At 35.7% G+C, this 24,379-nt stretch overlaps 1 protein-coding gene across 2 annotated transcripts; it reads right to left on the bottom strand.

The window, feature by feature from the left end:
• Window positions 1-4,568: 4,568 nt before the first annotated feature.
• LOC137254512 (nuclear transcription factor Y subunit beta) lies at window positions 4,569-12,346 on the bottom strand. Of its 2 annotated transcripts, XM_067792226.1 has the most exons (4): window positions 12,160-12,346; window positions 11,691-11,886; window positions 8,189-8,943; window positions 4,569-6,541 (listed from the first exon to the last, which is right to left on the bottom strand). In XM_067792226.1, the coding sequence occupies exons 3-4, from the start codon at window positions 8,491-8,493 to the stop codon at window positions 5,434-5,436; spliced, it is 1,413 nt and encodes a 470-aa protein (XP_067648327.1). In that variant the 5' UTR covers window positions 8,494-8,943; window positions 11,691-11,886; window positions 12,160-12,346; the 3' UTR covers window positions 4,569-5,433. The 2 variants fall into 2 exon arrangements, with proteins under 2 accessions (XP_067648327.1, XP_067648326.1); XM_067792225.1 differs by lacking the exon at window positions 11,691-11,886.
• Window positions 12,347-24,379: the final 12,033 nt, after the last annotated feature.

Here is a 24,379-nt window from a genome sequence, read left to right as displayed (position 1 = left end):
AATTGCGGCGCACAACACGCCCGTAGTGGCCAAAGCGTAATCACTGCTAGTTGTATGAAGTTTCTCGCAGTCAATGGTGTTTTAAAGTTTTTTGATTTCAAAGCACTGATTATGGCTTATTTGCAGATACCAATCTATGTCCATTAGGCCGGGTCTGTTTGTTGGGAGGCAAAAAAATCGCCCATTGCTCTGTGAAAATCATATTCTAGGGATCAAAATAAGAAACTTTGCCGAAGGAACTATACCTCTAAAACGAATTCTGATGCCCCCGCTTTGGGTCGTAGGGGCAAATTTTGAAAAATCCACTTTGAAATGTCTATGTTTTTTTCTTTTTGGAGTTTATTTTTCTCTTTAGAAATTTATGTAAATGAAAAATGAATTTAACTTAGTAATAGAAAAGAAATAAAAAAAAATTATTAGAAATCAACATTTTTACAACCCCCTTTTAAAACCAAGGCATCACTGTGATGCATTTGCATGTCGTAAACATAGTTGTGTGGGTTTTTTTTCAACCGTTTTAAAAAATGAAGGTGTGACACAATTGCAGATCGTAAAATTGCTTGTGTTGTTTTTTTAAGCCACCACAAGACACAGCAGGTAGAATTGAAATTTCCCCTACCCAAAAATTCGACCCAAAGGGGGGGACATCAGAATTTGTTTTAGAGGTATGGTTCCTTCGGCAAAGTTTCTTATTTTTATCCCTAGAATACGATTTTCACAGAGCAATGAGCGATTTTTAAATCGACCCGCCCTAATGTCCATATTTCTTCAATTCATTTGCGAACTAAACTCAAAGCGTTTTGCACTTCATCGCCATCAATTGTTGATGCCATAGATACCGTTGATTGTGTTGGATTTGTTTATGTGAAAAAGTCGTAGCAAAACAGTCTACTAATTATTACTTGTAGGCAATAATGAAGGGGGCAAGGCAAGTATGTGTCTAGAATGTAATGGTGAATGGCGTAGTTACTAACTAAAGTTTAAATCCGAAATTCATTCAACTGTCCTTAAATTCGAGGTGGTCTATGTGCGAGACTATAGTTCAAATGGGAATTAAAGCATTTCGGTGGTGTTACGTGGATGACGAGCAGATATTATATTCATTGATACTATTAGCCTTCATCTCATTTTATTAAATTAGACCTTGTTCCCTTCCTTATCATGTTCTTACCCTCCCTCTACCTTCCCTCTACCTTTCCTATTGCTGTCCTTCTGCCAACTCTCACATCTCTCTCTCTTCATCTCTCTTTCTCTTTACCATTCGCCCACTTCCACTCCCAATCTAACTCTCATAGCCAATCCCACTCCCAATCTCTCTCCCTCACTCCCACTCCTACTCCTTCCCGTTCTTCAACCGTAATCAAACTCAAAATTTTTTACTCATTTATTTAACAATCATTATTAGTCATTGGCGACCACCGTGGTGTGATCGTAGCGTGCTCCGCCTACCACACCGTATGCCCTGGGTTCGCACCCCGGGCAAAGCAACATCAAACTTTTAGAAATAAGGTTTTTAAATTAGAAGAAGATTTTTCTAAGCGGGGTCGCCCCTCGGCAGTGTTTGGCAAGCGCTCCGGGTGTATCTCTGCCATGAAAAGCTCTCAGTGAAAACTCATCTGCCTTGCAGATGCCGTTCGGAATCGGCATAAAACATGTAGGTCCCGTCCGGCCAATTTGTAGGGAAAATCAAGAGGAGCACGACGCAAATTGGAAGAGAAGATCGGCCTTAGATCTCTTCGGAGGTTATCGCGCCTTACATTTATTTATTTTTTATTAGTACATTAAGACAACGAGTCTTTTATCGTACAACAAACCGAGTTTATGACTAAGCTAGACATTTTAACGGAACAAATAACTTAAACAGAAAAATAGAAAAGAAAATGGAAAGAAGAAGGGTTAGGGTTATACAGCAAATAGTGAGTTAAGGTGTCAGAACATTTGGTGGTAGGTTTAAATATTATGACTGTAAAAAAAGGTTTTAAGAATTTGCATATAGTTGTTTTGGTTTAGAGAGTTTCTTACTGAAGTGGGAATTGAATTCCAGAGACGTATGATGTTGACGAAAAACAGCCGAGTAGAGGCCATATGATTAAAGCGGGCAGCATTAGAGTGCATGAACGAGTTGACCTATTGAATAGAAGTTTTTCATACAAACACGGAGGCGACTTTGAAGAGAGTAGGCGAAAGCGAAACATGCAACTCCCAGCCCTTTGATACTCAAGAAGGTTACAACCTAACAGTCGTGACCTCCAGAGAGATATGTGGTCGAATTTGCGCAAGCCATATACATAAAGAGTAATGTAATTGAATGCAACCACCATTTTATGAGCGGATACTGAATCTAGAATAATGTATACCAACTCCGAGTATATTATGATTGGCATAATAAGTTGTAAGGCGAGTTTTCTACGAGTATCAAGGGGAGTGTAGAGTGCTGACTGTATCAAATTACGCAAAGTGCCATAGACCTTACCCACAACAGCATTAACGTGATCAATGCAGATCAGACTAGAATTTATTACAACACCAAAGTTTTTTACTTTATTTACTAACTGCACGTTAGACTTACCTATGAATATACCACGTAATACAAGCCTCGAAATATCTTTCTTTGCAATAGGCAACAAGTACGATTTTGAGTCGTTAAGACATAGACCATTATCCTTCGACCAACATGATATAGACGACAAGTCAGTATTTATTTGCCGACATAATTCACGAACATCACTAAACCCGTTAGATAGATACAACAGAATATCATCAGCAAATGCGTGCTTATTTACAAATTTAATAAATAAATGTAAGGCGAGATAACCTTCGAAAAGATTTTAGGCCGAGCTTTTCTTCTAATTTGCATCGTGCTCCTTTTTAATTTTTCCAACAATTTGGCGGGACGGGATCTACTTGTTTTATGCCGACTCCGAACGGCATCTGCGAGGCAGACGAGTTTTCACTGAGAGCTTTTCATGGCAGAAATACACTCGGAGTGCTTGCCAAACACTGCCGAGGGGCGACCCCGCTTAGAAAAATGTTCTTCTAATTTAAAAACCTTATTTCTAAAATTTTGATGTTGCTTTGCCCGGGATGTGAACACAGGGCATACGGTGTGGTAGGCGGAGCACGCTACCACACACCACCAAATTTACAAATTTGCATATGTTAAAAACTTGATTTACAAAAAGGCTAAATAACAAAGGACCAAATATTGACCCCTGACGAACGCCAGACATTATTTCTTTTGGCTCTTATAAATCAGCGCCGTTGCAGACAAACTGAGGTCTAGCAGATAAATAACTTTCCATCAACTTACGAGCACTACTACAGAAACCAAAGTGTCTTTGTAACTTTTGGCATAACAGCGAATGATTCACTGAGTCGAAAGCCTTTGAAAAGTCAAGTATACATAGGAGCGTAAGCAGAAACCTGCTGCTATCAGAACCTTAAACACAATAGTCAACGAGTTCATAGCTATAAACGTTGCAGTAAACATAACCCAGCGTTTAGTTACCATTTCTTTAGTCCTAAGTTGGATTATTTTGAACAGTCTGGCTCGTAAGGAACACACACGAATTAAATACGTCCATAATAGGCGACTTGTAAACTTGAAATCCTTGTCAAGTAACTGAACAGATCTGTCGTATTATCGCTTCTAGATCTGGTATCTATACGACCGCTTCTAGGTGTAGTCTTAGTTTCGTGAGCATAATACACGAGGATAGGATTTCACGCCAAAAGGAAATGTCCTGTAAGAATAGCTACCATGAGCTTAATTGTTTCCCTATTCAATGATAAGGGTTAATATAATGAAACACTTCCCACCTAACGGACCCATCTACTTCTCTCTCTCTCTCTCTCTGTTCCTTTTCATCCCTATATTATTTTATATTTTCTAACCGAACAAAATCCTTCATAACCTCTTGCTGACGATTCTTTCAGCAGACATCGGAGTCTAACACCCAAAGTTGTGATGCGCCTAGATGCGTGCGTCGTTACACCAACATATAGTATGGTGGCTGGCCATGGACAAGGAAATCGAGGCAGTATGGTCACAGTGGTATTCTTAGTAAGCTTCCTAATGTGGCTGCTTCATTAGATTATAACACGCCAGCGCTAATTTTTGGCAGTTGTATTTCTAGTTCTCTTCAAGAGAGGACTCTACAGTCGTAGGAGTGCAATGGGAGGAAGCGTTTTCACGTTAAACCGATGGGTCCAAAATAGGCTGCGGCAGCTAACTTCGCAAACATCACGTTAATATGGGCTCTTAGTCATTAGAACATTTAAATAACAGGTGTATTCAACCTACACCTTACAACTGACTAAGTGTAGCTATAGCTTTTGAGCTATAAACCTCCTTTACGTAACTCGAAAAAGACATGCGGAAGAAGGTTCGCTCATCTACAGGTGCAAATGAATTAGAGTAGGGCTGAGCATTTATTCGATTAGTAGGATTGAATAATCAATACTTCAATTAATAGATTTTTATATTTATTAAAATTTTCATTGATTTAAAATTGAATATTATTTAAGTAATTTTTAAATTAATGTTATTAATTACTCTATTAAAGCTGGGATTTATAAAAAAAACAACTAATTGAGGAAATTGTCTCTGAGATTAATCAGGAAACATAAATAATCTAATTCGCATTTTGAAAAGTGATTATTCAAATTTGGGTAATTAAATAATCGCATAGCCATAATTTGTGGGCATCTGTGCAGAACTTCATTTTTCGATTTGAGTGCGGCGTTATCCAGAACATCTTTCGAATTAGAATTTTAATTAGTCAAAATCGAATATAACTGTAGTATTTTTTTAAAGATGTGATTATGCACTCTATTCCAGGTGAGATTAATAAAATATGCTATTACTCAATTAACTTGATTTTTGATTAATCAGAAAAAAAATCGAGGAAGCTACCTATTTGACTAATAAGCAAATTGAAATAATCGATTAGTTGAGTTTTTTTTTTACAGATCAAAATTTGAAATTTGGGTATTCAGTTAGTCGCTATATGTGGCGCATCTGTGCTGGAATATTTTTTTTCATTTTGCTTTCTTTGAAGCATCTGCGTTGTCTAGAACATATATTTGAATAAAAATAGTGAAACAATTTGAGATTTTTATAGGATTAATGCAGTCTCAATCTTATGAAATTTAGTTTTAAACTTTTACATAGCATAACTTTAAAAACAAACAAAAAATTTTATTTCAAACAACACAACATACAAAGATATGCTAACTAACTTATAATATATGGCATTTTGATATGGTTACTAGTTCTAGTTTTAGTCAGACTCAATAAGGGCAAACATTTTTTTATAACCTAGATGATTCAACACGAATAGTTTCGAAAATCAAATTCACTTAACATAAAAAGGCCCAGTGCATAAAATTGCGCACAGCAGAAAACTTGATCACAACTCGCAAATCCATTATCTACTTTTCAGCTATCAGCATGAGTATACGATTCATTAGATCATTAGCCACAGTCTCATTCAATGTATTCAAGCGAGCTGCCAAAAAATCACCAAATTTTGTATAGAGCACTTCACGTGCTGTCGGATGACTCTCTTTAACACCCGCCGCACCGGTGCCCAATGTATAGGTACTCGCGGGCGAAAGACGTGCATCATCATCCAACATATCAATATCGGGATCATCAAGATCATCCAAATCAACATCGGGCTCAGCTAATTGCTCATCTATGATTAAACTACCCGATGAATGTGGTATGTTGTATGCTTTTGATTTATAAATTACATCAGTGTTGTTTTTGTTGTGGTTGTTGTTATTGTTATTATTGTGATTGTTGTTATTCACAGCCTTTGGTTTGATTAATTCGCTTACACGTTTATCTTTTACTCTCAATTCTCTACGATCGCGTGTTGAATATGTTGAATTATGATCGTTAATGGTGATTGTGTTTAGTGAGAGCGTATCCGGCGTATCGGGCTCATCTTTAATGTAAATAGATGGCGAGCTGGATGATGAGCGTGAACTTGAAATAGCGATAGGTGCTTGAGTGTCTGGTGTTGGCGGTGGATGCTGTTGGGATTGTGTTGCTGCGAATTGTTGTTGTTGTAAGTGTAGTGGTTGCAAGCTCGCTTGTTGTTGCTGTTGCGATTGAGATGGTGGTCTGGCGTTAACAGCACTCAGAGGTGTGATAGCGCTAGTATTTAAGCTAAGCACCACATCTGGTGGCATGTTGTGCTGTTGGTGCTGTTGTTGCAGCTCTTGTTGTTGTGGCTGTGTGGCCATTGCATTTGGTATGGGTGTATGTGTTTGTTGTTGTTGCTCGTTTAGCTGCGGCAACGGTAAGGGAAAGCTAACCATATGTAGTTGTTGCTGATTATTTTGTTGCTGTTTTTGTTTTTCATTCATATGCTCCGGTGTCGGTGGTTTTTGATTATTCGGATTATTTGGATCATTAGGCGCAAAATATTGATATTCATCGATTGCGCTGCTATTGTTATTGCTATGCTGCGGTTGTTGTTGTTGCTGTTGTTGTTGCGCATCAGTGGAGTTTTTGTTGCGCTCGCGAGATCTAGAAGAGAAGATATTGTAAATCACTTGGAATCAAACATATAAAATTAATAATTTGAAACTCAGAGAACAAAATTTACGACTTCAAGCTCAAAAATCGAATTACATTTATATAATTACAAAACTAAAAACAATATTTAAAACTTATAAAAAGTTATAATTCAAAAACATAAAAATTAAAGCAACTAAAAAATTATAACACAAACAATAAAATTAAAAAAAATTAAAAACTAATAATTCAAGTCAAGAATCAAAAATTCAAAATCAAAAGATCAAAATGCAGATAAAATTTAAAATACTAAATTAAATTCTATAAAAAATTTTATTTTCAATAGTCAAAATACACAAATCAAAGTTTAAAATCTTAGTATTTGATTTTCAAATTCCAAACTCGTTATGGAAAATTGAAAACGCAATCTTTTTGTTTTTTTTTAATAAAATTTTAAGTTTAAAATTAAAATCTAAAAAATTCATAATCAATAAGTGAAACGTGTTGATAAAAAAATTAAAAAGGTATTACAAAACTCCAATTATATAATTTAATATTTTTTATTGAAAATTAATACCCAAAAAAAAATTTGCAAATTGTAAATTTTAAAACGAGCATAACAAAATTCAAAAACTAAAATTAAAAGATTAAGACTTAAAATTAAAAAATAAAAATTTTTAATTCATTAAATTACTAGCAAATTAAAAATTAAATTTTCAATTTTATTTTTCAAATTCAGTATTCAAACACACAAAATTTTCTATTCAAAATCTTAGTTAAAATTCAAAACTCAAAAGAAAGTGTACAAAAATTTTACTTCAAAATTTCTTATCGAAAGAAACCAAACTTTAAAGTTCAACTTTTAAATTCGAATCCCGAAACTCAATTTTCAAGATTCAAAATAGATAGTTCAAACCCAAAATTTTAGAACTAAAAGAATTAAAACTAAAAATGCGAAATGCAAAATCGAATTCAGAACTCAACTTCATAATCAAAATTCAAAAATCAGATTTTATTCCAAAATCTAAATCAAAATTCAGAACTAAAAATTAAGTTCACAAAACTATAACTTTAGGATTTCCACTAAGAAAAATCGCACTATAAATTTCAACTTTTAGATTCAAATCTCGAAAAATGATTTTAAAAATTCAGAACATATAATTTAAAAGGCGTAATTTTAAAATTTAAAAAAATATCAATTTCATACCGAAATTCATAAATCCAAAATCCCAAAATCAAATATACAAGTCAAAATTTAAATCAAAATTGAAAACTCAAAAGGCAGCATATAAACATAACACTTAAAGATTTGTAATAGAAACTCAAAACATTATTTTAAGTCTTCAATCCAAATTTTGAAGAATTTAAAAACGAAATTTCAAACTTAAAACGCAAAACGTAAAATGTGAACTCAAAATTTAATTCATCTTGAAGCAATTAATAAGTTATAAGTTCGAAATTTAAAATTCTAAGATTTCAGATTAAGTAATTTCAAATTTTTTAAATAAATATCAAACTTAAAATTCAAGATTAACAATTCGATATTTAAAACTTTAATTTTTATACCTAAATTTTTTTAATTTAGGAAGAAAAGCATCTATATCAACTCACTATTTTCACTAAAACCAATTTTAAAATAAACAAAAAAAAGCCACTCACTTGCGTTCCCTAATTACTTCCTTTAAAAACGCCATCGTATCATAGTATTCCCATTTGGACTTGAAGCGTTCGCCCAACATCTTCTCATGATTCAATTCACGTCGAAATATTTCGCGCAATGATGTAAATGTGCGCTGGACGCGCTCTCCACTTACGCCGAAAACGCGCCCCAATTCATTCCACTTAAGCGCCTTCTTCTTGTCTGAACGCTTGTAATGCGGCAGCCGACAATCCCAAAGTATTGGGTTCAAGCGTACCAACTCGATGAGGCGTCGCTTTTCGATATTAAGACGTGAGAATGCCATCTCACCCGCATCTCCAACTGGTTGATCACTCTCTGGCGTGGTTATTTTGATTGTTTTTTTTTTTTTTGTTCTACTTGAAACAAAATCTGGTCACTCCAAAAAGGCTTCGGCTGAAACGCAGCAAACAGTTAAGCAATTTCTTTACCAAAATTTCAATTCTCTTTTATAAACAGTTATATAAACTTTATTGTTATTTTCATACGCTCTTATTTATACACTCTCTTTTGCGAATGCCCACGTGCTCGATTTGCGCAGTGGCGAGAAAACGGCCGACGCTCTCTCTTAACTGCTCTCCCTCTCTGACGAACTTAACGTTTTTGGTATGAGTTTCATTAACTTTTGTAGCAGGTTTGTGGTTGTTGCACAAATTGGTGCTTGTAGGTGGTAGTAGTAGTGTGGCAATAACGCTACCAATAATTTTAATGCGCAGGCGCTACCAAATGGTGGATGCTGCAATTAAAAGTGGGAAGATGAAAAATATGTAAAACAAATATTTGCAACTTATTTAAAGTTAACTTCTTAATAGGCAAATAAAGCAAGCTTTGATTAATTTAAATTAAGTAATTCAGTACTGCTGACATAGTATAAGCATGCCCATATGTATGGCGAGTGTGCTGGGAGGGGAGATATGCGGCAATAAAAGAGAAAGAATTGCTTAAGGAAAAGCATTTATTACTCAAGGTTATTGACCTTGCACGAAATCAATTCGAAAGTGATTACATCCGCCATCCCTTCCGCCCGTTAATTGTTGCTAATTCGGAGTACTAAAAGAGATCAAGTCTTTCGACACCTTCGCAATTTCTTCAAACTCTGATTCCGATTCTTTTGAAGATAGTTTAGGTAGAACATACCGGTCTGTGAGGACCTCACATAGACTGAATCGGTCCGTATTGTTGCCAGAAGTTTGTTTAACGATCAAACTGACAACCCCTATCAAAAGTCATATAAAATAATTCAGGCCTCTTGGAAAATACTAGAAGTTGTCTAGGAACTATGACACTTGCTGCTTCTAGATCTGACAGCTGTGTCCTCCTAACAACTGAAGTTTTTGCCTGGCAAGCTCAGTGAACGAGCACAGAACATGCTCGATCGTATCCACATCTGCTATCACTGAACAAGCCTAATTTATACAAGCAAAATACAAATAAATTTGTATTGATTTTTGGCAATTTTTGAACATCTATAGCATTGATGACAGGTGTTCCCTCCACAAGCGCGCTCCTTCAGCCTAACGTTTCTTTCATCATTTTTCACGTCACGTTTATGCTCCCCTATACCGCGCTTTGTTGTCAAGGTGCTTTACCGGATATAGATTAGGAATGTTGCGGTAACAAGCAATATTAAGGTACTACCCGACTATCTCGAGAATAATTCAATATGACCACATTGAACCTTCTAGGCCATCCCGCCCATGGTAGGTGAGGTTGACAATTGGGTTGCGGAAGCTTTGTATTACGCTTATTAACCCCTGTGAATCCCAAAGAAAGAAAGAAAAAATGTGATCCCACTCATTGATTATTTTTCAGGTCGAAATTTTCCTTCAGTGAGCGTACGTCATGGCTGAGTAGAGTGATCATCAGCTGGATGGTTCGTAAACGTCTTGTAAATAGCACAAACAAATGGTCTGAGTCAATATTTGGGACCCGTAGAGTGCACGGTTCTATGCTGCCGGTGATTAGCAAGAAGCCGCGAAGCTTGGCTTATGTTTGCTTTTCCTGAAATATGGTACTGCAGACGACCTTATTGCGAACTCCAGCAAAATTAATCAAACTATATTATTGAAAGATGTTTTATAGTAGAGGCTTTTTTTCTGTGCGAAAAAACAAAGACCTGTTTCTGGCCCCTGGCCTTTAAGTCGCCAAACATGATTTTAATATCAAGGCGGGGCAGTCATCGTGTATCTGACGGAAAGGCCGTTGTTCTCGGCTGTAAATGACACTATTTGGCTGGTAGTTGCAGAGTAGTCTGTCTTGCACCGTTTTTCGCGTTTCCAGTATTGCATTGAGGTCAGCCTTAGCCCTTCCGAGAACATAAAGCAGCCCGGCATTGGTATCTTCCCCTGAAAGGGTTCGGATACTCCAATTGTATTCCCCCAAATCATTAGTTTTAAAAACATTTGACGTGTTCAAAACAAATGTTTTTAAATTAAAAGGAGCTCGCCCAGAGGCTGAAGTTGAACCACTACAGAGGTCATTTTAACAGAGACAAATAATATTTCATGATGAAAATATTTGGTTGGCTTCTTATCGATGCCGACAAGTTATAGTTTTACTGTTATTGAAAGCGAAATTAGCGTAGAGCTATCTGTTTGTTATCGGCATGTTATCCTTGAGTCAAGGGCTTCTTATTGGTTCCTTATCGACTAGTTACAAATGTATCATTGATTTTATATTGAAGCTGTATCGGCTATTTTTCATAACAACCAATAAGTCCTCGATATTAAGTCCCTAGCACGCTGAAAAAGCTTTATTCCATAACCCTTTCGACAATTATCGATAACTTCTAGATAAAAACTCTTTGATAACAAATCCATAATTTCTCCATATTTTATCCATAGCTTCTCGATATTAAATCGAAAACGTTTCGATAGCTTCGATAGCTGTCCGAAAACGAATCCATAACATATCCATAACTTTCTGATAACAAAGTGGTAACACCGTGGTAAGAAATCAACAACTTTTTGATAACAAGCCGATAAGGCGCCGCTAATTAATTTTTAGCACTTCGATAACAATTAGAATAACTTTTCGATAGCAAGTCAATAACTTTGTTGTAAGAAATTTGTAACGCTGATAAGAAATCAATAACTTTTTGATATTTTGTCGATAACTTTTCAATAAATAGTCGATAACTTCTCGAAAATAAATCGATAACTGTTCGCAAACAATCCGATAACGCGCCCATAACAAATAGTAAACTTTTCGATAACAAAGCGAGATTTGTTTGATAGCTTATCGATAATATTTAATTAATATATCGATACGTTTTCGATAACGTACATATAACTTGTCGATAAAAACTCGATACCTCATCGATACACTTTCGTTTAGATATAATTTTCTAAGCGGTATTAAATACTCAAACAATAATAATTCAAGCTCAATTGTTATAAAAAACAACTTATAAATCATGCGGTCACTGATATGAAACCACAACTAAGTGCATATATGTACATATGTATTCGCATTCGTACGTACTTGGTTTTCCTTGCTTCAGCTTCTACTTCACAATTTACCAATGCTGGGGTTTGTGCTCTAACCATCACTGGGTATAAAATCTCACCATCACTTTTGTTTTGTCTGATTAAATAGCCCACGCGCACACATACTTCCACACTTAAGTATATGTATATGTATGTATGTACTTAGTATCAGCGCTTTTAGGTATTAGGCACTCAAATGGAAAAATACAAACCAACATTTTTGTTTTATTAACAACAATAAAACTCAATTTATTTCAATTAACAACAAATGTGAGCTGAGAAATTTTTACTTAACATGACCATCCAACTACTAACAAAGCAACTACAAATGTGAATACAAAGATGAATCAGTAAAACGGCAGTAAAAACAAAAACACCAAAAAGAAAAAACTTAATTAAAAACGCAATGCAGTATTTGCCTTTAGATTATTTGTAACAAAATCGTATACCAGAAAAATACTCACCCTTTTCAAACAGTTTTTTGTTTTTTTTGTACCGAAAAATCCACTGAGTACTTTTTTTATTCACATGCAAGATTTTAATCCAAATATATTTTTTATTATTTACTCTAATTCACAAAAAATATGTATCTGAAGCCAAATCTCTAAAATTTGTTAAGAAAATTCTCTACTGCCAACACTTTCGTTCACAGCAAACGCCCTACAACAACTATTATCCGTCGGGACCACTACAATTTGCCACCACAATTCGCATATCAACATACATACATGCATACATACAAACAAACAGAACATACACAATTACAAATGTATTGCATGCACTCGATTTCGTATCAAATGCCAACAACATCACAAAAACGACAATTGAAAAACAAAAACATTCAACCAACAAAACGCCTATACATACATAATCAACGAAAAAGAACACACTCACAAACGCACATACACACGCTCAGATGTGCCCTCTGAGAGTTGCAGATATAGACTACAATAACAATAGCAACAATAATAGTGAAATAAAATAAAATACACAAAATCAGCTAAAGTACTAATATAAATAATACAAGAAAAAACAAACTTAAGTATATATGCAACAACAATAGCAACAATTTCGTATGTCTCATTCTCACAGCATTCATGCGTTTTCGTATGAAATTTCGTAGTTTTACTACTTTTACAGTTAATCAACGGCATTTGATACGGCATTCTTCAATGGATGGATGCTGTGCTTTATGCGCTCTCTCCCTACTAAGAATGAAGAGAGCGTTAATTTAATATGCGAGTGAAAGAGCAATATTATACAAATATGTGTGTTTGTTGTATATTTATTTGTTGCTCTTTCTTTGTTGTTTTGAAATCGCAAACCAATTTATGTTTATTTGGTTTGATTGCAATTTTGGTAAATAAACTGAGTGGGCATCGCGTCGTTGAGTTGAGATTAGTTGCTGAGACTCTTGAAATGTTTATTTGTCTGTGTGCCTCTTATCACTGCTAGTGTTGGGAAAAGAGCTTTGCGCGCAGTTTTGGTAAGATAATTCAGAAGAAACTGTACTTTTTATACCAAGTTTGATGAACCTTAATTTTTTTCGACATCGAACTTTTTTCGCAGAACGAATGAAATTTTACACCCAATAAGAAAGCTTACAAGATAAATCTGTCTAGTGCTCAAAAACGAATAAGAGAAAAAACAAAATGAATAATGAAACTCGGAAAATAAAAACGGAAATTAGAAAAGCATAGACCATGGCGGAACGATACAAGGTGGCAGCATAGGACAGCTGATTATAAACTTTTTTTATTTGATTTGATACATCCACTTCCGGCGCAGTACGATTTTGACATTTGCCCATCGAATTTACAAAAACAAAGTAAATGGAAATTGTATTTATGTTTGCAGGTATTTCAAAATGATGCCACCTTGTATCGTTCCGCCATGGCATAGACATGTATAGTTGTAAACATGATACAAAAAAGAAGGTAGTTCCACTCAAAATTGTTTGACGTATTTGGGGATTTTTGAAGTTTCATAATGTTTGTTGCTTTGCCAGAAGCGTTGCCATACCGTTACTGTTTAAGGCGAAATTGTGGGTTTTCGAGATGGGAATTTCCTTTAGGCTGAAAACGCAACGGCCATCTGAGACAATAACAATATGCTTTAGCACGGTTTATGTGCATATATATTGATTGAGAATACAGTAAAACATGCAATTTTATTGAAAAATATTGGATAATGACTCATACATTGGTTAATGACTCACATCTTTATGGCAGCTTGACCCCTAGACAGAAAAAAAATACACGAAAAATCCTGTTGTTCTAGCATGGCCCTATTATCATGCACCTACAGTGGAAATTTCTCAAGGTATATTGAGAAAAAGTATACCTCCAAAGTCTGCACATCTATGTCAATTCTAAAAGGGCACAGAATATGTATAGGCGGGGCTGTCCCAAGGTGACTCCTGCTACATAAATAAAAATAAATAAATGTAAGGCGCGATAACCTCCGAAGAGATCTAAGGCCGAGCTTCTCTTCCAATTTGCGTCGTGCTCCTCTTGATTTTCCCTACAAATTGGCCGGACGGGACCTACATGATTTTATGCCGACTCCGAACGGCATCTGCAAGGCAGATGAGTTTTCACTGAGAGCTTTTCATGGCAGAAATACACCCGGAGGGCTTGCCAAACACTGCCGAGGGACGACCCCGCTTAGAAAAATTTCCTTCTAATTGAAAAACCTTATTTCTAAAATTTTTGATGTTGCTTTGCCCGGGGTTTGAACCCAGGGCATCCGGTGTGGTAGGCGGAGCACGCTACCATCACACCACGGTGGCCGCCAACGGGCAAAAACATTCTCATAACTAGTGGCTAACCTGCAGAGCTACAGGGTAATGTTCTTCCTAAAAAATTGTTTAACAATTCCCTCCTAAAGCGCAACGCTTGAATTATAAAATAAATAAAAAAATAAAAAATGAGGACTTGTAGGCAATTTATTAAGAAATTGCGGTGTCGGTTTATAAGGACCTCCCTTGAGCAAGCAATTGACAAACGTGTATGTTTTGTCAAAACGTTCTGAGCAAACGTACGGACACTTAAGAAGGCTATATTCCCTTGCTTTGCATACTTCGATCCATGTTTTTTCCACCAAAACAATTTTCGGGAGCTCGAAAAACTTATTAAACACCTTTTTTATGCTGATATTTCGTGTTAAAATATTTCCAAGGCATGGGGCTCATTTTTTTTCTTTTTTATTTAAAATACCTATGCAAGTAATTTAGTCGTCTACGTTTATATGAAATCCATCAAAATTACAAAAATGCGTAACATTTTTCAATCTGGTAGCTTGTTTTTAGTGAAATTGTCATTGTCCCCGCAAAATCAAGTGGCTAACGTCACACTAAATGGAACTACCTCCATTTTTTTTATCATGGTTGTAAATATGAAAATAGCAGTAAAAAAAAATTTTGACACTTTTTGTCAATTTTCTGCATTTAAATTTATTTTAAATGAATTTTTTTTTCTCCAATGAAATCTGTAACTTTAACTATGCGAACTAGTATCACTTACTTACTTATCTAATTGGCACTTAAGCGTTTAAACGGTCATGGCCATCCATCAAGGCGTGCCAGTCGCTTCATCGCTCTGCCAACTGACGCCATTTAGTCTCAAGAAGGGAGTTTAAATCCACCTGGTCCTTCCTGCGGAGTGGGCTGCGCTCTTCCTCTGCTTCCTTTACCGGAGCGTCGTCTTTCATTCGCATAACATGACCTAGCCAGCATAGCCGCTGTGTCGGAATATATTGATTTCTGCGTAAAGCTCGTACAGCCCATCATTAGATCTTCTTCGGTACTCTCCATTCCCAATGCGTAGAGGTTCGTAAATCTTTCAAAAACATTTTCTCGACAACTCCCGGAGCAGCTTCATCTGATGTTGTCATGGTCCATGCTTCTGCACCATATAGCAGAACGGGTACGATAAGTGACTTGTAGAGTCTAATTTTCGTTTGCCGAGAGAGGACTTTACTTTTTACCTACCTAGTCCAAAGTATCATTTAATGGCAAGAGTGGTCCTTCGCTGGATTTCAGAGCTGATGTTGTTTTTTGTGTTAATGCGGGTTCCCAAATAAACGAAGTTTGGTACTATTTCGAAATAATGGCTGCCAACAGTAGCATGATTCCCAAGGTGCAAATGCGCTGACGCTTTGCTCGATGACAGCAAGTACTTCGATGATAATTTTGAATAGTAGGTAGGCACATCAAATTTACATATACATATAGAATTTTTGTTGTAATTGCAACACTCTATTCAAATTTCACAAGGACATCTCAGTGCCTCAAGATTTTATGGAAGAAATGGCACATAAAGAAGTTAAAACCAACGCTTGAAAAAGTTAAAAAATCACGTTTTCACCTTTCAACGTTCTCTGAAAACTTTTTGTCAACTGAATTCGTCAAAAAATGTATCATTAGGTCCTAGAGTCTACAGCACAAATTAAATATGTATCCCTTTATGCTTTAAGTTCTTCTGCCCAAATTTTGCATCTAAGGAACAGAAATGTTAAAGGTTTTGTGGATTTGCCCATAGTATCAACTACATGTCGCACACCTAGATCACAATAAAGATCAAGTCAAAAAATTGCAATATGCAGGAAACGCGAAACACTGACCGCCTCTCCCATAAGCGCCAATGCAATTTTTATTCTCTATAAAGCCGTGTCTCGCCGATTAGTGGAGATATTAGTAAATGGAGTATACAGTTCGGTAGTTAATAAATTGTAAGCCTTGAGGTACGCATAACTTCAAAATTTGAGATTTTTGAGTTAGCTCCCTTTTGATCTAGGTATGCGATATATTTGGTATAAAACCGACGTTTCTAAAGCAAGTCTATATAAAGTTTTAAACCAACCAAACTAAAACTACGAAGCTATGTATGAGCTGTTGCACACTTCAAGTAAAAAACTGCTGAATACACAATTTACCAAAAAACAAAAAAAGGCAGCAAAAGTTATGCCGATTCATAGAAAGCAGAGGCTATAAAAGCATGCGGTTGCAGCGTTAATTTCATTCTCTTGTTATTAATATTATGGGAGCATACTAAAAAAGATATAAAGAGAACCGATTCATGTACATATATATGTATGAATACATATATGTAAGTAGTGGGTGGAGGTATTGCTGTGGTAGTAGGCATTCATTTCAGAGAATTAAAATACTAACAACAACAAATTGTAAATTATTAAATTACTTAGTTGGTTGCTGGGATGGTTGTAGGTCAAGAACTTCACTACGATCGTAGTAGGTTTTCCAAATTCTGAATCTACTACTTTTTACTAATGATCCTTTAATTTCGACGTCTAAATACCTCATGATAAACGCATGTGATGATGACTGATAAACGTCAATTCCTTTGCGATTTTTATTTAGACCAATTTGAAACTATTTGGTTTCCTGGGTAGAGCTTTTATGATCGTTTTAAATAAGTGCACTTTGTGGTTTTTGTGTTACTTTTACGCGTTTCAGCGCTTACTACGTCATCTTCAGAAAGTCGTTTTATTTGAAAATATATCAAATATATAAAAGTTAACCATTTTTTCCAACAATAAAAATGAAAATTCAATCTTGACAATTATTACTTACATTGATTATTTAACTAATTATAATATCACATTCTTTTGCTTTTCCACTCATAACACCGTCCTTTCGACGTTGCATTTCGCCTTTCAAATTGTATTTCTATTTGAACGCAAATCGACACTGATGATGGCACAACGCCGAAACCGGTTCTTCTCGAAACCAAATTTGACAAGGGATGACGGAAAATCGTTCCAATATACATCATTTATCCACCCTGTCGGAAAATCAACAAAACAAAATAAGTTGTATTTCTCCCTTTATTAAAATATGGTACAAAACTAGAGAATCAATATCGAACGAAAAGTGTCGATTTTTTACTCATTCCAACTATGTGGTTTCCAATAATATTGAAACAAAGAGATTCGAGGCTGAAAATACCGATACCAATTTCAAAAGATAAGAAAATTCAACGTGGTATTTTCTGAGATGGTCGGGATGGTACCTATATGGTGCTTGGTTCCGGAACGTACCGAATCATCAACATCGATAAAACTCCCCGAAGGTTTTCGTGTCTTTATCGCTACAAGAAGAAGAATAAGAAGAAGACCGCAGCTTTATTTACTTCCCTATGCAGCGATGCTTCTATATTACAGTACGATACTGGCTTTGATATACCCGATTCTAAATAAAGGGCATCTCAATACGCGCACTAAGCGATCTAGAAAATAGTCAAACGCGAAATCTTTCATGCAGTGCAAAGCTTAGAGAAAGTCGCAGCATTTTCTGCTACTTTTTTTTAAACCAATTTTTTAGTTATCTTACTTTATCTTGAAAAAATTATGAACAGGATTATCAACTGCTCGTGCGCAGGAAATCAGCAAATTTTACTTTATATTGTACAATTAGTTTTAGTTTTTATACAAATAATTAGATAAATTTTCTTTATGTAAATAATGAGTACTCGGCAGACTTTGTTTTGCCCTAAATTTGGTTTGCCCACATTTAAAAAATTAGCCTTCCCTTCCCTCTTCGCTTTCTATCCCATACTCTTTAACGTTATCTTCCATTTTTTCTCTTAATCTTGTTATTTCCTCATTCCACTTATCACCCTTCCACTTCCACTCCCAGTCAAAGAGGTACAACTCTACCAAATTTGAAGGAATTCGCACCATCAAGTATTTTTTTTTTTTAAGAATAAGTCATTCTTTGGTCGAATTCCCGGAAATAAAACGCACTAAATTGCAAATCTAAAGCATTCGAATCCCCTTGAACACACACGCATAATTTCATCAAAATCGGTCCAGTCTTTTACAACGAATTCAGTCATAAACATCCGTTTATTACAAATATCTATATAAAGATGTTTAAAAAATCTGCTACGGATTTTGAGTTTCACTACCATTTACTAAACCTTTTCCTACTATACTGGCATTTGCTACATAGTTCTAGCTCTGGTTGGTTGTTAAAGCAATGAAATATGAGGTTGGGAAAATTTAAAGTAAACAAAGTTTATTTGATGAACTATTTTTAAGTTTAAACTTTAGGTATATCTATGTATACATACTAGACTGGGTCGATTTATTAACCGATATCGCGCCATCGATTTTTCGATAGGATTTGGGCTTAGGAAAAAAAGTTCCACAACGCATACCCAAAAAACTAATTTTCGAGCCTGCGAAAATAAATGGCGAAAGGGTCATTTTTCGACCAAAACACTCCCCAAAACCCAGGCTCGAAACCCCAAAACCCGCGATATCGGTTAACTTTCGTCCATACAAATCGATCCACGTTAATGCATACACATCTGAATACAGTTTCAAGTATGTATATATTTATGCTCAAAGCTTGAGTAAGAAACGAAATCATAATACCTCATATCGCTCATTTACTTCAATAGTGTCATAATTCAAAAAACACAATTTTCCAGCAGAGCCATTCAAAAATTTCAATTGCCATATGTTGCGCATATAAAAGTATATTTTCATTTTTATAGCAAGTGGTAAATTTTTAACTGATCACAAACATTTTTTTATACAACATAAATCATGATATTGGGTACGTTTATATGGTATTAACTGAAAATTCATGTTTTTTGACTTATGACACTATTGAAGTAAATGATCAATATGTAGAACAAAAATGTTTCGAAAAAAAATCTTTGACATGCAGCACTTTTCAGCACCAAATTTAAACTCCTACTGTTTACTATAAAACCAGAAGTGTACACAAGTTTCTAATTTTAGACTTATGAAAATTGTTTGGTTTTAATTTTAACCATTTTTACATACACAATTACTGTCCAAATAAGTTTTAAATTGAAACTAAATATAATTAAAAACCCAGTAATAAATAGAGGGGTTTCCATTTAGTACAAGAAGTTTCAAAAATTGTTTAAACCAATGAATGGTTCGAAATTTCAAACTGCATACTTAGGCTATTGTTTTGGTTAACGCGTTGATTTCGATAAACTTTTTTGTTATTGTATTTGTGGTTATAAATTCATTGTTATTTGTACTCGAAGTGGTCGAAAATGATTGTGTTTATGTTTACATATTTTGATTACATTTAACTTGGACTTTGACACTGTTGTTGTTAAACAATTACAGTAAGACTCATCAGCGAAGTGAATTTGTAAACGCTCTTGGTTCATAGTTGGGCAGAGCGCATTAAATTAAAGTATTAAGCTAAAATTATTATTTAGTAGTAGTAATTACATCAAGGCCTTAAGTTCAACTGTAATGCGATAGAGGGTGGTGTGGGAGTGCTTGACCTCGCTTGCGATTGCATCGAACTATTTTATAATTAAGATTATCTGCGTCCGGGGTAGTAGTGATATCCCGGGCAACTTAAAAGCGGATCTCTTAGCCGGCATTGGTACAACTGTAAATGGTTGTAGGGTTTTCGTTATTCCACGGGCCACCAGCGGTCTGTTCCTGCATAGATGGGCCTCGAGTTAGCTCAGAAAGCGTTGGACGGACACTACCTCATGCAAGGATCGTGCTACCTGGCTGGTAGTGGAAAACAGGACACCTGCGGAAATTATTTGGTTCACTAAGGCTCATATATTAATGGCCATTGGGGTTTTTACAGGACACTATCCAATGTGAATCCATGAAGTACGTCTCAATGTACTGGAAATTCAATCCTGCTGCAGCTGTATGGATGATGATGAGGTAAAGTCATTGAGTCACTTTATGCTTGATTGCCCAGCTTTTGCCAAAACTAGGGGAAAGGTTTTTGGTCGCGACTCACTTGGATTTCCGTATGATTTATGCAAGGCTGAGTTCGGTCTCATACATATAGCTACGTCAACAGTAACGTAAACAATATTTTTCTCAGTGAAAATCTTTTTTACGAGAAAAAGTGCCATAGTGAAATTCGTAGTGCACTATGCCCAACTATGTATTGGTTGCATTTCTATTGTTTCAATCGCATGTTGCTTGCTTAAGTAAAATATGTTGATAAACAATGGTTTGTAAAGAACAAAGCAAAACTCAAAATAAATAAATATGCTGATATGCCACTGCTCACATGAATCAGACGATTATTAACTATCATAATTAATTGTTGTTTTGTTATTTAATATGCAGGTTTGTGATTGAGAGAGGCGTCCACCGTGGTGTGGTGGTAACTCCCGGACAAAGCAACATCAAACATTTAGAAAGAAGTTTTTTCATTATAAAAGAAAATTGAAATTGGCAAACAGTCCGACTGTATTTCTTCCATGGAAAGGTTCTCAGTGAAAACTCATCTGCCTTGCATCTGCCGTTCGGAGTTGGCGTAAAATATGTAGGCCCCATCCCGGCAATGTAGTTAAAATTATAAGAAACACGATGAAAATTGGAAGGGAAGCTCGACCTTAATCTCTTCGGAGATGTATCGCGTCTTGTATCTTCTATTTTTTATATACAAACAGTATTACCAAACTAGACAGAAAAAAGTAAAGTTTACAGCTAGTATAATGTATGGAATAGTAGCGATTTGGAAATATCTTTTTTCAAATCTTGGTTTTGGCAGCAGCGGGGCTCGAACCAAAGAAATCTCCCATGTACCCCCCAGTTGAGCTGTCTACCATATCTTGCGACATTTATATAACTATCATTTTCCAGAAATGAACTAGCATCTTTTTTGGTTACATTTGAACTAGTTATAGACGGGTATATTAAAATGCAAACATCCCCAGTTGTGATATCGAAAAATACAGTTGATTGACTAGTTGGCTTGGCACTTTGCTTGATTTTATTGCAGGGAGGTTAAATGCTATAATCGTTGTTATTTATTGCAGCATATCATTTGGGTAAATAAAAGTCCCAGCATTCGAACAGCGCACAGCTAAAATGATTGTTGATTCCAAAAAGAGTGTGAAAACTGTAACTGTTATGTTTAAATACTGTATATATTTACCATTAATAATGACTGAATATGTGTCTCCAGTAACTGCGGCCGTTATTGTATAGTGGATAGCAGGTAACTCAAAGAAAACCGAAGTTCGATTCCCATGCAAATACCACCACAAAAAATTACAAAAATTCTTACTGAATCGAAGGTTAAGCTGCATATCCCGTCAGTTTTTAGGAAACTTTAACATGACGGCCGCCATGATGTGGTGGTATTGTGCTCCGCCTACTACACTCAAGGGCCTAGGTTCAAGTCCCGGGCAAAACAGCATCGAAAATTTAGAAAAAAACATCTTCTATTTGTAAAAAGGTTTTCTAAGCGGCGTCCCCAATCGGAAGTGATTTGGCAAATACTCCGAGTGTATTTCTGCCATGAAAAGCTTCTCAGTGAAAATCCAGCTGCCGCACAGATGAAGTTCGGAGTCGGCGTAAAAAACATGTAGGTCCCGTCCCGCCAATTTGTGGGAAAATAAAAGAACACGACGAAAATTGGGAGAGAAGCTCGATCTAAAATCCCTTCGGAGGTTAATTCCAGCAAGTATTTATTTTTTTTATTTTATAAATGCATCCAACTAAAAAAACAAAGCCATATGTAAATAAATCGTAAGTCTTCATTCGGTCATATTTATTTACAGTAACGTTGTTATTGCTTTTTCATTGTGTTTGTTGTTTTCCTCTTATCCTCAAACTATCAGTTATGTTTTGCTTTTCTTTCCCCTTGAGTTATTATCTATAATTGAAAGTAAAATTGAATTTTGCTATAATCGCATTAAATATTTCACTAGATGATTTGAATTGCAGAGTGTTGAACTCTAGATTGATGGATCTGTTAAGTTGAAACAGACTTTTCGTAATTACTTTTTGCAAAAGCGGCTTAATCGCCATACGAACTGCATAGACTTGGAAAAAGTGCTGATTTTTGTTGTTGTTGTTGTAGCAGTGCTTCGCCCCACCTAACAGCCGCGACCGATCACAAATTGTCATCAATATCCTCTAACGGGAGTCCAAGGAAACTTGCTGTTTCAACGGGGGTGGACCATAATGAAAGGGGTGTTAGAGGCGCTGGTTCCACATTACAATTAAATTTTTTGGCAGTGATAACTTCCTCTAACTAACTAACTAACTCTACCCCTACCACGAACTCTATCGCTATATCTACCTCTACTGGCTAGTAATGGCTAAAATTAAAGGACAGAAATCAAAGCGGCCTACATGCCTCATAATAAGGAGAAGAACCTTTGAAAACTCTTTTCCGGTACAGGACTACCGAATCAAACAAACCTTGGACCTCGAAAATATGGAAACGGTGTATTCGGAAGTAAAATTAAGTTTATAGGTATGACATGATTGAAGTATGCTGAAAGGAAGCGCAGAGAAACGCTCATTTGAAGCAATGGCGATTAAATTACTTTATTTCCGCTTTCTACCAGTACCCCGAACTTTGCTTCTATCTCACCTCTACCTCTACTCAAACATACTGTAACGAATTTATTGCAATTCCGCTTATTTGCAACCTTCTACTAACGTTCGATTTACGAAACTCTTGAATAAATAACTCCGCTATTAAATAATGAAAAATGGCCTTTATTCAAGTACTTCACAATAACACTACTACTTCTCGACAAATAGAGTGCTTAAATCATACTCCAACTGATTTCTCAGATTGCGCTCTTTTAAACTCTTCGATTTCCTCCTTCCATACTTCTAGGCGTTTCCAGAATTTACTTAGTTACCAGCTATAAAATTACCAGCTATAACATAACTACCGATGCACGTGTATAGCTTCTCATATGCGCGTGTATATGTGAGTGATACTTGCCCAAATAATTGCCTACTTTTGAGAGTTTCTCAAATATATGCATGTGTTTGTGCGTTGCTCACCGCTGCTTGTATGGCTATATGTGTAAGCATAATGATTAATTTGGTTATGTGCATAAAAGTCACTGCTCAGTATCGGCTTTGAGATGATAGTATCCCTTAGTGTTGCTAATATTCGTCACAGTACCTATATCTACACATACCTCTACCTATACATACCTCCGCCTCCGGCCTACAGCAACTTATGTTAAATTCTTGTAAAGATATTTAAAGCTCTTTATCACCTGGGTGTAGATTACAACTTTTCCTTAAGCTTTCGCTCTGCTGCATCAAAAATGTAGTACGCTGTATTGCAGGATATTAGTAAAACGTCCCAATCTTTGTCAATTATCGTCTCTATCTTTCACCCTAGTTTATCTGTTACCACTACTCTTCATATCATCTAATTTTTCGTGCCATTTATTGATAAAAAAGTCTTTTTATCCTCTTCTGAATGTATTTTAAAGCTTCCTAGACGTCTGATCTCGCACGTTCTCAAAGTCCTCTTCCGTTTTCCGGAGCTGTCCCGTATCTGATCTATGATCTTATAATAACTACAATTTATTACAATATACCGCGAGGTTATTCGGCAGAATTTTCACTAAAAGTTTCTAATTTTTTCCATAACTTGATGGGACCTGCCCTTTCCGGGCGTTGTCTATTAAGGCAGATGAATTTTTGCGCAAACGCCTACCTGCATGTAGATTTGAACCTGAGAGTTATTGTATTCTAGCAAGCATACTACCTCTACAAGCTCCCAGGTCTTCTGCTATCTACAGAGTATTAAGGCCCCGATGTCAGTGAGAATCGGATTATTCTTACGAATTATTTCTTAATCGCCTGGTGATCTCTTTAATACCGCCATACTTTATGGGTCCCTAGAGTCAAATCTCCAAACGT

The sequence above is a fragment of the Eurosta solidaginis genome, chromosome 5 (genome assembly GCF_040869045.1).
Source record: "Eurosta solidaginis isolate ZX-2024a chromosome 5, ASM4086904v1, whole genome shotgun sequence".
NCBI lineage: Eukaryota > Metazoa > Arthropoda > Insecta > Diptera > Tephritidae > Eurosta > Eurosta solidaginis.
Note: the sequence above shows the minus strand (reverse complement) of the source record. Positions and strands in the feature narration are given on the sequence as shown.